This window comes from Cystoisospora suis, assembly GCF_002600585.1.
Source record: "Cystoisospora suis strain Wien I chromosome Unknown contig_3650, whole genome shotgun sequence".
In the NCBI taxonomy this organism is placed as follows: Eukaryota; Apicomplexa; class Conoidasida; order Eucoccidiorida; family Sarcocystidae; genus Cystoisospora; species Cystoisospora suis.
Genome location: NW_027156445.1, coordinates 677 through 18,033, shown reverse-complemented (window position 1 = coordinate 18,033; position 17,357 = coordinate 677). Strand labels below are relative to the sequence as shown.

The 17,357-nt window shown below is 53.9% G+C and overlaps 3 protein-coding genes across 3 annotated transcripts in view; 2 read left to right on the top strand and 1 right to left on the bottom strand.

Moving 5' to 3' along the window:
* CSUI_007067 (atp-dependent dna family protein) overlaps positions 1 to 10,295 on the top strand; it is a 19,920-nt gene extending 9,625 nt beyond the window's left edge. Inside the window, exons 10-15 of the mRNA XM_068067217.1 lie at positions 110 to 178; positions 709 to 786; positions 1,472 to 5,608; positions 6,415 to 6,865; positions 7,416 to 7,543; positions 8,318 to 10,295. Of these exons, the coding sequence (XP_067920804.1) occupies positions 110 to 178; positions 709 to 786; positions 1,472 to 3,023 (1,699 nt within the window). The 3' untranslated portion in view covers positions 3,024 to 5,608; positions 6,415 to 6,865; positions 7,416 to 7,543; positions 8,318 to 10,295. The remainder of the gene's footprint in view (positions 1 to 109; positions 179 to 708; positions 787 to 1,471; positions 5,609 to 6,414; positions 6,866 to 7,415; positions 7,544 to 8,317) is intronic.
* Positions 10,296 to 11,307: 1,012 nt separating this feature from the next.
* On the bottom strand, positions 11,308 to 13,489 carry CSUI_007066 (uncharacterized protein). The gene is made up of 2 exons (XM_068067216.1): positions 12,047 to 13,489; positions 11,308 to 11,644 (listed from the first exon to the last, which is right to left on the bottom strand). Exons 1-2 carry the CDS (start codon positions 12,771 to 12,773, stop codon positions 11,592 to 11,594), a joined length of 780 nt encoding a protein of 259 aa, XP_067920803.1. The 5' UTR covers positions 12,774 to 13,489; the 3' UTR covers positions 11,308 to 11,591.
* Positions 13,490 to 13,655: 166 nt separating this feature from the next.
* Positions 13,656 to 16,921, top strand: CSUI_007065 (rna polymerase ii accessory factor cdc73; the record flags this gene model as incomplete). The annotated part of the gene is made up of 2 exons (XM_068067215.1): positions 13,656 to 16,448; positions 16,734 to 16,921. Coding segments are annotated over exons 1-2 (1,593 nt in total), but the record flags the coding sequence as incomplete, so codon positions are not given.
* Positions 16,922 to 17,357: the final 436 nt, after the last annotated feature.

The window sequence follows — 17,357 nt, the reverse complement described above, 5'->3', positions numbered from 1 at the left end:
CCGAGCACAGAGAACTTCACGGATATGCGGAGGCGCCTGCACCAAGAGTCGACACTGGTCGTTGAAAAACGGCTGTGCTCCGTGTATTGGGTTGTCATGATGCTTTCAGGCTTCAACAGAACGAGCACGTGGGCTGCATGAAGTCGATCACAATAAAAGACATTGAGACACTTATCAGGTAGGCGGACTGCCGATCTGTTCAAGCTCTTAGTGGAGTCTCACCTGGAAGAATTACGGTAGTCATCGAAAAACGGTCGACTATCTTTCGGATTCCTGCCTGTCTTGCGTCCTTCATATCGAGCTGAGATGACGGCAGAGAATCTTGTGTAACAACAGTCGCGACATTGTTCGTCGTTTTCGGCAAGCGCACCTGAAGGCCATCAAAGTGGCACATTCTGGGACGCTTGAGAGGAAGCAGCTGTGTGTTTGCGTGTTTTCTATCTGTCGTAAACATGCGGCTCGCTGCCCGGCAGAATCACTTCCTGAGGCAGAAGACCCGTGGAAGCTGCGACCGCTAGCTGCAGCCACCATGAGCTCGTGGTCAGCTACCTGCCGGACGCTGTAGTGAGATGTGGAGTGACGATCCTCTGTAAGACAGTAGAAAGCAACACTAGAGCCTAGCTGACTTCGCCGCAATGAAGTCATTCGTGGCGTTCTTCAGGGAGTGGTGTATAACCGACGCCTGTCCGTGCGTTGTCTTCTTTGCAGACACATGATCAAAGACCAGTGGCTCGTGGAGACGGTTGTCAGCATGAAGGGTAGATTCGCCTCGTATGCTGTGCTCAGGTGGGGAAGGCGCATGCTGATGACCGTCACCCTGACAAACAAGCAGAGCTCTTTTTTGCATGATTTTCAGTTTGTCGCCTTTTGGGATAGACGTAGACTGGGCTGGAAATTGTGAAGTATCTGTGGCTGTGTTTCTGTTCCAAACCCCGTCATGCGACAAGCTCGGTGTGCTTGAGCGCGTCCTCTCGACAGCTTAGGGAGCGGCGGTATGGCGCAAGCTGTATGTGATTGTCTGTGGACATTCTGACAGCAGAGAGAAAGGGCTTAATGCTCCTGTTTCTGTTTTATTTAACACCCTCATGTGCATGCGGAACTACGGTGTACTTACTCATCTTATGTGTGCGCCTGTACGCGCGCTCTTCTATCACCTTTGTTTCGCGCCCTGACTGAGACTCTTGATCTTAGTAGGACACCAGCTAGTCAGCGGCTTCCCCATGCATGCTAACCACTTTTGACAGTGTCTGTGCTCGACGGCAAGGTCGCCTTCTTGCGACCCTCTCCTAGCCTTTTTTCTGAGTATAGACGGGTTGTTGTTAGCATTCCGGGGCTCGTTGCCTGTTGCTAATTTTTCTACGTAGTGAGCAACAAGCACTGCGTATTTGCAGCCTTTGCATCGGGGCCAGTCGTTCATCCATTGTTCTTTGACCTTCCATGTGCCCTCTGTTTTTCCTACTCACTCACTCAGACCTGGCTCTTCCGCCCGCACGCCCCTTCTTGGCCCAAGGCCTCTCATCGTTCCGAACTTCCAGCAGCCCGGTCAGCCTCGGCCTTCGTCCACCCCCTCCTCTTCCCGTGAAAGCGTCCTAGCAGCTGCGACCTCAGGAGTGGATCTGGAAAAGAGAGAACGTGAGAGAAGCCAGGGAAGCGCTGAGTGGCTCTCTGAAGACGAGATCGGCGGAAGCTACACGAAAGATGAGATACCCCAGATCCTGTCCTCCTACTCATTTGACGACGGAAAACGATCGCAGAGCGCGACTGAAGAGAGAAAGCGAAGCGTGTATGCCGACGGGGATACGGGGGAAGAAGGGGTCAGTGGAGAAGTTCTGTCTTCAACGGTGAGCGGAGAACCTAGTAAGAGGGACTCGCCCTCTCGGAGCTTCGCTAGGCATCTGTGGACTCAGAAGAAACGCAAAGTAACTGTTGTTATGCCTGAAATTGAAGATGAAGAGGCGCGCCCTGAACACAGTCCGGAGGAGAAAGAGAACGTCTTCATAGAGAGCCACTCGGACGTGTCGTTTCCTCGGTTAGGCGACAGTAGTAGAGGGCAATGTACAGTTGGGAAGCAACTGGTTCAGATAAACATCGTGCGCCGTGTAGATAAGACAGGAAGTGATTTGCGTGGGGACACCGAGAAAACCGGGGCAGGAGACTGCGTAGGAGGGGATGCAGACTTGCTCTTGAGAAGAGAGTATGGAGGTACTCATGACATTTCACCGAGGGGGGGGATCGTGTTGTTGGACGAGCACCGCCCTCCTGGACCGAATCATGGAAAAGAGATCAGGCGGGGACAGTCAAGCGGATCTACGATATGTGAAGACGAGGGAAATGCTTTAGGAATGACAGCTCCTTCCAGGTTAGTCGGAAGTGGCTCAGCGGATTCAATCAGAATGGATCAGACATCGCGGGAGAACAATCTCATAGACGAAAAGATAGACACGGACGCGGGTAAAAGGACAGCTCGGTCGAGTAACGGGGCCTCGGCAGCTGAGCTTTGGAGGCTTCTAACAGATGATGCAGAAGAGGGGAACCCGGATTTCCGTGCAGTTGCGAACAAGGGACACCAAGACACCCAGGGCTCTCTTTCATCCGCCCATTCGGAGAGTAAACACAACCGCGCGCTCGACGCTATCAACGAGGATAACTTTGGACAAGATTTAGGGGTGACCGACGTCGCCTGTCGAAGTCAACAGGAACTTTCCAGGTCATCATCGCCGCGGCTTCAGCGTTCACAGTACCATGCGAAGAAGACACATCAGACAACTCTTACTTCCTTTTTGCGGAGGCCGACGCCGACGGGGACGGGATCGACTGATGACATTGCCCAGCCAGCCCTCTCGTTGAGTGCCGCAGTCGGGGAGGACAGGGTTACTCCCGGACAGAGCACTGCCTCTAACGGAGAGACCGGGAAGACAGGCGTGGCCGAGAGAGGGGGAACCGCTCACGTTGAGGCTGGGCAACGTAGCGTCGTCAAAAGGAGACTACCAGCCAGCTGGTTTGCACGTACCGGGCGCCGCTAGCATGCTGAGGAGCGGAGCTCCTCAGGCCATTATGCAGGTCTCCGTTTTGGTGCTTTGAACGAAGAATGAAGACCCGTACGCTCATGGTCCGTGCACTGCCAAGGTTCACGGGTGCGGTGACAGCGAGTTTGCTGTCAAGCGCATGATCGCACAGACTTGGCATGCCGGCTGAAGATGCGGTCAAGCACAACGCTTGCATATTTGACTGGGCAACGCGTGTGGGTCCACACGACCTTCGTGACTACACAGTCTGTCCTTCGATTTGAAACAGGGGCAGGAGATTTTCTCTGGATGTGTAGTTTACGTCGCAGAGAGGAGTTGTTTTTGCTTTCTATCAATCTCTTTTCAAGGTTTTTGCTCCGAATCTTCAGGTGTTTCAGTTTCGCAACAGTCAGGGGGGTTGGGTGGCCACCCTAAAAGAGGCGCGGGGAGAACGCACCCAGGATCAGCGATGCATAAGAACCGCCTTCTGTTACCTGGTTGCGGTGCCCAAATGGAGCTCGTTCTTTTTGAACGGAAAAGGTTTTAACATCTGACTTCGGTCAATTTTCCACTTTCGTATCGCCAAGCTGCTGTGCACTATCCCAGCTTGTTAGCGGGCTGTGGTTCTCAACTTGGCAAGTATAACCGCAAACAGCTGTGCCGTGGAGCGGCACTCCGGACGAGCTGTTTCCCGTAAGTCTGCGGGAGCTCGGCGGCGATTCGAGTGCCTCCCGCAGTTTCTACTAAACAATACTTGCAGAAGTCATTTCGCGCCACCACTCACAGCAGGCGAGAGCCACCCTTGCCAGCGGCTCGCCCGAGGAGGGAAAGCGACTTACCCTTTTTGCATCCACAACTCAAGCATCTCGGCAAGTTAGACCTGAGCAACATGGGCCCCGTAACGTCAGCTCTCCCGGGTTCCCAATGGAATGAGGGAAAAACACCGCGTATTGTGAGCCAGCGGGGCTTTCGAGCGGGAAGCAGGCACCGGGCACGCGCTATTCGGGGGTGTAGAGCCCCTGCTGCGACTAGTTATATTCCGCAGTCTGCTGTGTCTACAAGCAGGTTCAGAACGGGATACACCGGATGTTACCCCCTCGCGTGTGTTGCCAGAAGACTGCGAACGTTCAAACACAATCCACCCCCTCTCCCAAGCTACGTTCTGCAGACGTGTGGCTCTTCCACCTTCTCTGGCCGGGGGCTCAGGAGTGGCCGCCAAGCGAAGCAATCACCTAGTATGTCGGGATGTGGATGTCCTCACCGCCGACATGCACTCTTGCTGATTGCCATGGCGTCGCCCCGGAAGCTCTCCGTCTGGCACCAGCTCCGCAGACTGCGGCGAAAACGAACTCCTCTACAGACGATATGTACACCACCCGCGGGCCTAGCGAAGAGATTCCGTATGCTGGCATAGCGCCTGTGTCGCTGTTCTGCTCAACATAGAGGGGATCTTTCTGTCTTCTTTTTGTAACTCCTCCCCTCGTCCTGTTAGACAGACACGCGGCCCCGGCTAACGTAGATCTGGCCTCGGCTGCCTGCGTGCGTAGCAGGGCCGGCGGCCCTTTGCGCAATCTTTAGTGGTTAGTCCGACGGTATACTGACATCTCCGGCCTGGCTTTCACTAACCAAGCCTTCGCATGCCACTCTGGACCTTCGACATCGAATGCTTCTTTCTCAGAAGGCCATGTTTCAAATGCAGTTTCTCATGCACCACCGCAAGTCTTTCTGCAGGCCGGCCAGCACCCTTTCGTTCCCGACCGGGGCCTGCGACTTACGGGTCCATTCCGCTGGGGGCGTGCGGTGCACGGTTGCCTAGTACTAACTTCTCCCTTTCCCTCGCTTGCTGGAGAAGCTGTCGGAAACATGCCTCCTACCGTCCCTCACACCTGCGCTTGAACTGCGTCACTCTCTCCACTCTTCGGGGAAACATCAGTGAGAGTTGACGTTTGCTGCCAACCCGTGCATCCAGGGACTCTTACCCGGCTCCGGCGGGTCGGCACCCCCCGCTCGCGTCCGTTCCCCAGATGGCATTGTTCAGTCGTCCACCTCGTCTCGACCGGCTGGTACCAAGCCTTTCTCTAACAGCCGAAGGGGAGCCGCTATCCTCACCTCACCGAGTCGAAACCCACTAGTATACCATCTTCGACAGATGTAGACAGGGTTCCAACAGAAGCGACCCTTCCTCACTGGCTGCCGCGGTGTGCGCTACGCTTCACACCGCACACCACCCGTGCGACCGCGGTCGAATTCGCAGGTTTGGGTGTTAGGGCGTCGTTTTTCTCCGTTTTGGAAAGCTGGAATCCGCCGAACTCTTTCTTGTCCTGGTGTTGTGTCTTGAATCGGCTCGAGCTAGGAGAGGCCGGGGCCGGAGCTGGGGAAGAGCTGTGCGTACGACGTAGTCCCCGTCCACGTTGTTTCAGGTTCTGCGCTGTCTGTCTACAAATTCCAGACTTGTCTTTACCGCGTCTTGGTTGTTTTTGGCGTGCAAATTGCCTCCAGCTTCAATATACTCACCGCTGCTGTCCGAAGATATGGAGAGCTCCAATTCTCGAGGAAGCACGCCGCGCCCGTCGAGGGCGAGCTTCCGTTCCGACATGAGCGACGTAAGGCCACAACACTGTGATGCTCCCTCCTCGAGGAGCGGGCCTACTTGCTGGCTGCTTGACTTTTCAACTGTGGGAATATAGCAGACGCAGCTGCTATGAGAAAAAGCGTCCAAAGTGGAACAGGAGACACGATGCACGGTGAAAGGGAGATTGACAGGGTGTGGCTCACTGGATCAAGGAGGAGGACGCCTTTCAGTGAAGTTCACATGTCTACCGGAGACGAAAAGAAGCGCGTCGACTCGGCTGACGCCGCAGAGCTCCCCAACCCTGTCTCTTCCTGGGTCAGGAATTGCGGATTGTGCTAAGGCGACCGTCATTACCCGAGTGTCAGGCTGCCTTTCAGTTTCAGCCGTACATTGTTTCAGTCTGCACACGTGATGCGGCTGCGGACGGCGGGTGGGAGTGGTAGCTTGAGATGGCAAGAAGCGTCGTCAGCGATGCGGGCACACTTTAGCACAGACGGTCGTTGCCGTGTGTTTGGCAATGGCAAACACCGAAGATCAAGCCGCAGCCGGGGAGAGGGTGTCTAAGTGCTACTGCCTAGAAGACAGACCACGTCGTCCGCGTAAAGTGCAGAAGTGCTCAAAGACGCAGTACTTGCCTCCGATAGTGCAGCTTGTAGACCCAGTTCACTCAGCAAGCAGGACTACACACAATGAATGCCAGTCTCCAGGGCTGCTGTCACACGGCAGGCATCGAGCGAGTGAAACAGGAAGATCTCTCGACGTCGCCTGTCGTGCCTGTCGTTTACGTGCCAGTGGTCCAGTGGGGGGCTGTTGCGTGGTGCTTGTTTCTATTCGCAGGTCAGCCCAGCTTTCGACGTCAGCTCATCTTTTGCTACGATGGCGAGTCAGGAGGACTGGGGTATCTCAAAGAAGATGTCATTCCGTGACCCACTAGCAAGCACCTCTTCTTCGGTCCCCGGCAGTCCTGACACTCTTTCTTCGGCGGCGTCAAAGAACTTGAGTGCTACAAAGGCGCCACCGAGTAGTGCTGAGGAGAGCAGCCCGAAAGTGCTCTTTCAGATTGGGGACAATCTGAAGAAGTTGATCGCGGAGTCTGAAGTTCTTCAGACACTGTCGTCCAAGTGTATAGAGAAGACTCGGCAGTTGTTTGATGAGGCCACCGTTCGACAGATGCGGGAAGAAATCTACCTTGTTCTACCTGACAGAGCGAAGGAAGCTCATGATGAGCTGCTGCATGCATACACCACGGGGGGCATTGCCGGATTAGTGGAGCTCGCCTGCCAAATGTGTAAGTCACCTCTACGGTTTGCGAGCCCCTCGCTAGGGACTAGTGGCACATGCCTCGCTGCAAGCTGCGGGAGCAAACGGCCGGCAGTCAGTGTGTTCAGAACCCGCACGTTTCTCTTCCTGCGAGAGAGCCAGACACGCGGATTAGGGGGGGACAGGAGCGAAGGGTTGTGTCAGCGGCATTTGCACAGCTGAGATGGGTCACAAAAAAGTTCATGGATTACCTCGCGACGGTCGAGAGGGTGTCGGCCCTCTTCAGGGTCAGGAAAGCGCAGCTACTCACGTGTAAATGAAGTAAAGAACATCACCCGGTTGTTTAGAGAAATTCTGCACTACTGCAGAGGCTGAAATGCACTAGTGTGTAGAAATATAGTACAGGGAACCTGCATATCAGCGATAGCTGATTAGCGCCCCTCTCCGTGTTCTTCCGTGCTTCGCTGCTCTTAGCTGGTTACCGCGCCTCCGCGTCCTTTTCCTGCGCATGTCGGCAAGAGTGTAGGAGAATATTTGCTTTATACTTCTCGTCGAGTTCCATGGTGTTGGCTTTTCAGCTATCCCCGTGGTGAGGCAGCTTGCACAGAAGCTGGTGGACTGGTGTAAGTGGCTTGCCGACCATCGGGAGGAGCTCGCTGGTGCCCTCGCCGGGGTGTACGAAACAGCTCGCGCCGCCATTCTCCAGGTAATCAGTATTCCGAGCTGGTCTTTCGCTGGAGGAAAGAGTATCAGTCCGCACAGATCATTGATGGGTATGGTTGGCATGGTCCCTAGTGTGCCAGGAGATCTGTTACCGTAGGGGCAGTTCGCAGGCAAGCGTTGCCGGGACGCAGCTTGCGGGGTTACCAGGAGGCCTGCAGGGCGGTAATCCGGTCTGCACTTTGTAGCGGAAGCTTGAGGGTGGGAGGATTAGATGGACTGCGGTACCTAATACAGTTTCTATGCTGGCTACACGGGACTGCGTTACGCAAACTCCAGGTTCACAGGGCAAAGACTACTTCTGTGAACGCCCTCAACCCGCGCGTAGCCTTGTCGCCTTAGTTGAAGGTGCGAAGGAGCGGTCGTCGTTGAGTGGAATCTCCCACTAGTATTTGATTCTCGTTGTATCCCGGCAATCGAACAGTTCGGATCTCACATCTTAACAGGCGCTCAACCCAGCTCCACGGAGCGGTCCATGCTGCTGCCGGCTGAGGAGGCTGTGGGAATATATTTAGTGCATGTGCTAGAAGTGCTGCTAATTACCGCTGATTCGCTACTACCGAACCAGGCGTGGCCCCGCAGTGGGTGTAGTTAGGGATCTCTGTCGCGTATGTGTTTTACTTGCAGACGTAGGGCTTGGCTCTCCCCCATGTCAGTGTACAGAGGCCGCGGTTGTGATGGCTTAGGGGTCAGCGCACGTCTGTCGTTTGAGTCTGGAATGAACTGTGTGAAGTTATGTGTGCTCGGTTGCTTCTCTCAGCTTCAGTACCGTCTAATGACGGAGTTATGGCGCAACCTGCACACACTGAACCTCAACACCACGATGCCCCAGCGGCCGCTTGCTTCTTCCTCGGTTTGCCCTGGCGGTGACTACCGCTCGCCCCCGTTTATCTTCCATGCCGCGTCTTCCATGGGGTCGCCTCTATTTCAGCCATCCCAGTCTCCCTACGTTGCAGTCCACCCGTACGAGTGCTACACTAGTAACTCCAACCTGTCTACGCGGAGTGCCAGCCCCCAACAGCTGCACCTACCAGGAAAGGAGAACGACGGTAGTAGAGCGGTGCCCGCTGCGGGCTTCTCTCTATTCAGACCTTTGGCTTCCGGCGAACGTTATACAGGCGGCGGAGGGGATGATAGAAACCCGACTGCGTTCCAGTCCGGTGTGTATGCTGCCATCGCCCCTATCAGTTCCCAACAGAAGTTCTTTGAGGCCCGAGGAGACGGAGACGCAGCGATAGTCGCAGCCGTCTCCTCTGGCTTAGCAACACCGATTGCCACATACCGCGGTATGCCGCCGTGCCTTGAATGCGGACAAAGCCTTCTTCCGAGTGGTAGTGGCCGGGGAAGCCTTGCGGCCAGCCAACTTGTTCCAGTCCAGGGTCTCTCCAATCACACTCTGGTGAGCAAGAGTGGAGGAGTACCACCATTGTTCGGGTTCGCCGGAGGAGCGACAAAGACAAATGGGCCTAAGATGTTCGAGAAAGGGGGTGCAGCATCTGGGTTTCTTGCCTCTCGGACAACTGAGCAACTGGTCGTTTTCTCAGTGTCCACCAGTTAGGTAGCTACCTGAGGACACAGCAGTACAGAGGGCAGGGTAGAAATGCCCGGGTTGTCTATGACGCGGCTCCGTTGCACGCAGAATTGTAACATAGTCGCAGTTCGTGCAAAGCCCCGAGCGTCAGTGACGTAGGGCCACATACCTGTGGGGAATGTCGATCAGCTTGTGTGCAGTGGGTGCAGTTTATAACGGCTGATAACTGTGGTCGGCTCACTTCTGTATTGTGCGGATACAGTTGTGAAGATGGCCGTGACAAGTCCTACCGAGCGGCATTTAGAAAGAGTGGTTCTCCTGTCGTAGGCCACACCGTGTCCACCGGAAGATGCGTGTAACTGTCTGTAAGAGGGTTGCCGTGGTGCCGCACGAGTGTCACTCAGGTCTTCAGTATGCTAGTGGGAGAGCCACAGAACCGTCCTCTGAAAAGATGATTACTCCACTCCCAAAACAAGCATTAGCATGGTTTAGCACGCACACTGGGTCTGCAGTGCCTCATCAGTTGTGCGCGTCGGTCTGCATGCGGCGACAAAACAGTTTGCATACTCACGGAACCATGCAAAGACACAGTGCTACCAGCAAGGAAGTACCTTGGCAAGCCCTCGCATATAGCAGCCCTGAAGGACAGGTTTCCTGGTGTGGGAGTGCTGAGTACAGCACATGCACACTTTTTCGGCTGCAGTGAAGCGGGTCGCCAGTCCGCGTTTCTGTCCTGCTGGAGGCATCTCGTGGCTGGTAAATCACGCGTAGGCAAGCAGTGTTGTGCCGTGAGGCAGTGGCCCAGTTGAGCGACAGCCACGTGAATTATCGATCGGGTGTGTGACAGCAGGTGCGCGTGGGGCGTGGTTGCCAGCGGAAACCCGTTTGTTTGTGCGTACAAGCGAATGGAAGCAGCGAAGTGGCAGACCGTATTACCGGGTACATCACTTCATTTTGGACTTGGCGTAATGTTGGCTTCTTATTTTTCCCCGGTTATGTAGTCGTGTCGTAGAGGCATGTTTGAGACCGCATAACTTCATTCCGCTCCAGTATCCGTGGCCCTTCCGTGTGGTGCCGAATTTCGAAGACCGAGCGCAGCTCTAAGGACAGAGGAAAGCAGGTGTACACATCCGATAACAACCGGGCAGAGCAGTGGGGTGCATCGCTCAGTGGTCTGCATGAGCTGTAAAAAAAAGAAAAATGCCGAAACCGGTTTGTGTAACGACGAGTCTAGTGAGCGTCGCTTCTGTAACGAATCGTTGCGCGAAACACTCATGCAGACGGACTGTGGCAGTGGGTTGAGTCCCCGCCTGCGCTATTTCTAGCCAGCAGCTGGCCTCTCACAGTTTCCGGAATCGGAGACTACCGTGGCGGGAGATGCGGGCTCCCAGACGAACACCTGCTCTCTGCAGCCCGGCTTGCTACAGGGCACTTCCCGCACTTCGTATTGCTGCAGCCTGCGCTGTTGAGGGGCACTTCCTCTCTATGCAGCCTGAGCTGTCACGGGGTACTTCCTCTGTATGCAGCCTGGGTTGTTCCAGGGCACTTTTTATGGCTGCAGCCGGGGCTGTTCCAGGGCGCTTTTTATGGCCGCAACGAGAGGAGGTGCCCCGTAACGGCCCAGGCTGTTACGGGGCACCTCCTCTCGTTGCAGCCTGGGCTGTCCCAGAGCACTTCCCTATCACGACAGCCCACGCCGCTACAAGGCTTGTACTCTTACTGCAGCCCGAGCTGCTACCATGCTCGTCCTATCACTGCGGTCTGGGCTGGTACTAGGCTCGTACCGTCACTGCAGCCTGGGCTGCTACAAGGCTTGTACTATCACTGCAGCCTGGGCTGCCACAAGGCTCGTACTATCGTTCCAGCCTGGGCTGCTACAGGGCACTAACTGAAAGTACAGACTCGGATGCCGGGAGACACTAACTGTCACCGCCTGTGCTGCCGGACGGCCACTCTATTGCTGTCCCGGAAGCGAGACACTCCCCCTCCGGCTGCACACCGGAGTGTCTGTCCATCTGCCCGAGAAAGGGGGGTAGGGCAGCCGTCCAACAGTAGGGATTGGGCTGCCCGGCCCCAGCGACGGCTGCTCCCTGGCGACGTTAGCGCAACCTCTGAGATCGCGTCCCTTGGTCCACAGGGTTCGCCCGCAGAAATGGTGCTTGCCCGAAGCCTCTGCGGTCGTGCTTGGCGAAGAGGCGTCGTGCACTGAGTCGTGCCCAGTTCATCTCTGTGTCATTCAGGCCAGATGCAAAATGCCTTCTGGTCAAAATTCCTGGCTCGAGAGTTTTCCGGACTGAGAAACCATGACACTACTCTTCTGAAGACGTCTGTTTGTTGTGCTTGTTCTCCTCTGCAAATGAATGCAGTGCTGACAAAGCTCCAACGCGTTACTACTACGGTAACCGCGGAGCTGGCCACTACTGTGTCCCTCCAGCGTGAGTTCCGCTGCAAAAGCGCAGCCCCTCATCAGCACGGCGCGAGAGTGAGTTTGTTTGCTTGAAATTCAAAAGCAACAATTGCAGTCGAACGGGCATGACGGTGTACCTCCGCCTTGGCCTGCAGCATAAGCACAAAGTGGGAGCGACAAAACACCATAAACACACAGGGAACGGGAACAATTCTCGCACATCTACTGCGGAGGATGAGACACACTGTACTACGGTTGGTACCGTGTAGGGTATCATGGGTATGGAGCAAAATGCCAAAGACCCCTCGTTTCTGCAAAGACGATTGTTCGTGACTATGTGTACTGTGCCTGCTCGCTCGGTATTGGACGTGGACAATTTTTCCCGAGTTGGTATTGCAGCATACCTGGGCTCCTAGGCAGTTACTGCCACGGATAATAGGACAACTGCCGAAGCGCATATTGAGTTAGACGGACCGACGGGTGGACAGCCTGCTAGGCAAGTGAACACCGACACACCGCACAATGGGTGAAACACGAGTCAATAGGCGTACCAATCTTGAGCTCTTCTTCACTGTAGATCCGCAGTCCGTCTTCAGTGAATCGTGCTACTTGGAGGTTGAGGCCTAGATCTTCTTCGAAAGAAGCAGGCCTGTGCCTCTTCTTCTTTTGCACCTTCTTTACCGGCGCAGAAGATGGTGCAAGAGATGTATCGTCACGCGCTCTCTCCGACTTCATTGCTTTAGCACAGTCAGCAAACAAATCATCAACCTCTTGACGACAGCTGCGCCTTGTCTCCTTTTCAACTTCATCCTTCGTTACATGGTTGTTGTCTTCGTTAAGGCTCTGTTGGATTTTCCGCTCTTTCCGCTTCCTCTTTACAAGTCTTCCTGTCTCTGTCTGGGCTTCTCCTTCCTCTCCTGAGGTACGGGGCACTGAGTCAGACCCATCAGTGAATACTCCCTTTGTTGCGTTCTTCTGAATATCACTGTGTTTACGCCCAGACCCGCCACTTGTCTTCTTGTCAGAGAGCAGCGAAGTCAGGTGGCGAGGCTCTCTCCGCTGCTCGTGCTTCTGCTTCGAACCACTGCCTTTGTCCTGTCCCGGTCGGGGAAGCATCCCCACTCTGTCTGGTGGTTTGGTTTTTATCTCCTTAGTAGTGTAGTGAGAGAGTAGGACGCTACCTTTCTTGTTCCCGGCTAGTGCCTCAGAGCGCTCCCGATGCTCCTGTGGAACTTTGCAAAGAAGGCCCGCGACAGTCTTTTTCTTCTCTCTTTTCATTCTCCCGCGTGGGTAGGCAAGCGTGTGTCAGATCTCCGCCGTTTCTGTGAAGACTACTTAACGCAGGACACAGCCAAAGACGTCGGCCCCGACCGTGGGAATCTACAAGGGGAGAACCAAGGTTCGTGAAAAGCCTTTTCTCCAAGTAGAGCTGTCACTAGGGGAACTGTTTTTGTCGAAGCTACTCAACGCTCTCGTTTGTCACGGCCCAGCTCAGTCTTGGTGTTTGCTACACTCGTCTTCCGTTGAGGGTTCAGCGCTGTCTGACCCCCACTCTCCTCGCACCTTAGTCAGGAGACTGTTCTTAGGCCCTCTTGGGTCAGGACATACAATAGTACTTGGGGAAAGCAATAGACAAAGTCTACGGCAGCAGTGCTCGTCGCCTCACTCAACAGTCGCCGCAAAGCGGTGCCATCTATCATTTAAGATGTGTTCTAATGAGCAGGCCACAGGACAGGATAGCTCCGTTCCCGCTGGCCAAAGATGGAAAGGCGGACTCTTCCAGTCATAATGCAGAACGAAGACATGACTGGGGGCCTTCTGCGCTGCAACACACACCCCTGGCGGCAAACAACGGCAGATGAATCGAAGATTTAGCCAGCCACCAGACAGGCGCGACACTGTGGGCAAACAAACGAGAGAGCGAGCCGCGTTGCGATGTTTCAAGGACAAGAAGGAGCAAGAAAATGACTTCTCTTAGGCGGTCAGAGTGGCCGTGCTTCAGTCTCGTCGATTTTTCCTGAGCCACAAATGTTGGCATGCATGCAGCGATTGTTGAAGATGCGGTCAACAGTCCTTTCTTCGGGGTTCTCCCACTTCACCAATCCTTGGCTTGCGTCTTCCGTGAGCTCCTGGAGTATATTCCTTCTAGGTGACTTGAGGATGGCTTGCTGTCTCTGTTACTTTCCGTGTGAGTTTCATCTCCTAGCGAACCGAACTTCGCTGAAGACACAGGGAGGAGCGGAAGCAGCTCTGGCAAGAGGTACGTACTCTTTTCCTTTGTTCTCATGTGTCTTCGCGTGTTTTTTTTTCGTGATGCTTTCGTTTCCCTCTGCGCAAGTACGAAGAAGGCTGAGGCGGTCCGTTCTCCCTTCATGGCACAGGCGTAGGATCAGCGCTTCTCCGTCCTTTCCTCTGGCGTGCATGCTGTGAAGATCCCCCGTGTATCTCACGGTGGGCCTCTTTCATTCATGCTGTAGTGGTCAAAGGCGCTGAATCTGCTGCCGAAAAACATTACCTGTTGTTGTTCCAGATGCCGCTAGTCTAGGTCTCTAACATATTTTTCACCTTCAGCTGTACTCCACGTGACAAACCTCTGCTTTCCGTATTTACACCACTCTTAAGTCTTCCTAGCACCACTGTACTTCAGACGCTGGAATCTGATTGTAAGAAGGGTTAGGAAGTACTTCTCTTTCTATTTCCTTAGGTACTCAGGAGACCGAGATCTTTGACTGCGGCACGAGTTCAGTGTTCCTTCTCTCTCAAGGAGACGGTCGTTCGCCTTAAAAGACCAGGCTTTTTCTCGCCTCTGCTGTATACTGACGTCCTTCTTATACGAACGCCCCAGAGAATACCGAAAGCTGACTTGTGCTTGTTTTCCATGTTCTCTTAATGACGCGGTAGAATGCAGTGAGGGGCGGTGCCCTCGCTGCAGACTGTAGCGGCATCACTTCACCTGGTTCCCTCAGTCCAGTTGTTGGAAGCTGGATGTTTTCTTTCCTAGCGTCTTTTTCATCTCAAAAAAAAGGCCTAAGACTCTCAAGTTTCTTTCCTGATCAGAAGGCTATCAACGAATCCATACTGGGTAGTGAGGTAACACGGGTTCGATTCAATCAGTAGTGTGTTCACCTCAGAGTGCCCTCTTTCGCTTTTCATCCACCTCCTCGGTCAGTACATCCATCTTTCTATCTCTTAGCCGTTCAGCGCGTGCCGAAGACAGTACACAATTCTTCCAGCAGGTGAGGGGACCAACATCTTTATCTCTCCAAACAGCTTATATTTTTTTGCACTTCATGACTAAGGCGGTTTTCCTGGACAAGTTCTTTCCTCCTCTTTTTTCGCCACATGTCCGCGTGCCTTTTTTCCTGGTGACAACCCGAGTCCACACTCTTCCAGATGAGCTCTTTCTCCCTGCAAGACTGTCGGGTCTGAGGTGACTGTTTACTCTTTTTTTTCTGTTTCCCTTGAAAGTCAAGGGTTTCCCAAGCAAGCTACCCAGTGAAGTCTGTCTTTCTTGGGCGTCGTCTTCTCCGCTGATTTCCTTCCTTACAATGATGGACCTAGCACCGTCTCAGTTTTCCTCGCTCGCCCATGAGCACGGATCGGCAGATGACTCGTCTATCCCCTCGTTGGTTTCCTCCGTAGAGCTGAATGGCTCTCAGAAGCCCCAGAGTGAAGGTGGTTCTTCTTTCTCTGCTGGTGATGGTTATTCTGGGTATTCCCCATCTTCCGGAGGGGGGGGGAAACAGGAATCATCGGGTTTAGCAGTGAACCCGTTGTCTTTAATATACTTGAATGTGTTCAGAAAGGGTCCCTCAGATTCGATGGTTTGTCGACTCGATACAGTACGAGGAGAGGAGGCTTTAGTCTTCCCTGAGTTCAACTGTTACTCCCCTGCACGTCTCCCATCAGGGCTTGAGAGCCGTAGGAAAGAACTCTTCACTCTAGCAGATATCTTTCTCCTTCTCTCTACTCCTAAAGAACTGTATACTTACACGCACATCGCTCAGCAAGGACACAAGTATATCAACGTTCTAGAGCGTGCCAAGATTACTGCGTTCTTTGAGGCTTTAGGATCTAATAAAGCTTCTCTTCCTCCTGTGGGGCCGCCTTCTGTTACTGGGAGCAGCAGTACTGGTAGTAGCGCCTCCGGGAGCAGTACGGCAGCAGGTGGTGGAGGGCTAGGGGAGGAAATTCTTGGTCCAGAGAAACAGTTTCTTTTTTCTTCTCTTTCCACACCAACAGCTTCTCAAGGATCTGTGTTCCCGCTAGACCCTGCTCAGCCAGTGAAGCTCCCAGGCTTTGTGCTACCAGGAGAAATTGATGGAGATCGAGTTCAAGGGATACCAGATGGGCAAGGTCGGGATCTTTCCAAATTAGGGGTCCAGACACTTAATGCGGAGCTAGACGGTGTTATGCCTCAGGCCTGGAGTGAGGTGGATGTGAAGTGTCTTGTAGATGCTGTCAACACAGGTTTGAGAGAATTGAAGAGTTTTCACGAAGAAAAGGAGAAGACCAATGGCACTTCGGTCTCAGGGGCGGACGATGATTACCACGAGGAACAAGGGACTCAGAGACGTAGAGCTCACGCAGTCGCGGAGGCGTTAAGTGCTCTTGCTTTCTACCGCATGGAAAGGCCTGTGGTGTTAAGATCTAGTACGATAAAGCTGGAGGATTCTCCTTTTGAGAGAATCATTCAAACATTCAGCGACGTAGAAAAAGAACGATGGGCAGGTCGTCCCCTAGCACAGTTCAGCCATCAGCCTAGGCCCGATCAGAGACTTCCAGCAAGTGGAGGTTCCTTTTCAAAAGGAGGAAGCAGCGGTGGTGGACGAGCGGGTTCAAGTGCCAGTGCCGGGAGACTAGGAGGGGTCGGAGGTAGAACTGGCACTGCATCGGGGGGACTCTATGGAGGCAACGGGCGAAGAGGAGATGAATCGGACACCAAAATATCAAGTAAGAGTGGTCGGTGACGCGCGTCTTTGAGTGGGCCCAAAGCGTATACTTATATCTATGCAGATTTTCGAGGCTTTGTCACAGCGTCCGCGAAAACCGATTCTCTACTGTTACTAGGGCAGTTCTGTTCTGGCCCTAGAGAAGGGATATTGCGATCCCAGGATGGTTGAACAAGTAAAGGTCTAGCCACCAGGAGCATCGAAAAGGTTTCACGATGGGTTCCTTTCTCTCGGTGATTTCTCTGGATCTTCATGTTGTTGATGAAGTACTTCTTGGTGTTTTCAGGGATGCCTTGTGTATTGGATGAGGTCTGTGTTCATCGGAAGCGCAAGCCGATCATCCTCATACCACCAGTTACGTCTATGGGCGGTACGGGTTTTCTTGCGGCCCTTCTGACACGGTTTAACGTCATAGATCTCCTGGAGAACGGGAACTTCATTTCCCCTCAAGCTGCGAAGGAACGCGCTGCCCGAGGTGAGCGCTGGACAAAAAGAGGAGGAAGTATTGCGTTTTGACGAGTCGTACAAGGGTTCAAACCCTAAACACTCTGAGAAGCCCGTGCTGATCTGAAAGCCGTTAGGAGGGCGTTGCTTCCATGCCATTCTTCCGGGGTCGGCGTGGGGTCGCGGCCAGGCGGCGGAGATTCGGTCATCCGGCTGTCCTGAAGCAGAGCTGAGGAGCTGAGGACGAGTACCTGCAGCTGATTTGTAGCATCCGGGAAGAGTAGTGAGCCCGACAGAAGCAAGTGGCGCAGACAAACATAAATACATTAATGGATAGGAGCGTGTAGTTAAAATGGTTTTTACTGATGTGCCTGCTTCGCTTTCTCGTTCCTCCATGCTGGCGAGTGCAGTTGCTTGTGAGCACGTTACTGTAAAAGCCGGTGCGCTACCTACTGTCTGGGATCCA

Excerpts from the sequence above, each read along its gene's own strand:
- CSUI_007066 (XM_068067216.1), bottom strand. The coding sequence starts at position 12,773 with ATGAAAAGAGAGAAGAAAAAGACTGTCGCGGGCCTTCTTTGCAAAGTT. Across the intron at positions 11,645-12,046 it reads TGAAGAAGAGCTCAAGATTG|GCCAAGGCGGAGGTACACCG; the intron begins GTACGCCTATTG and ends CTTATGCTGCAG.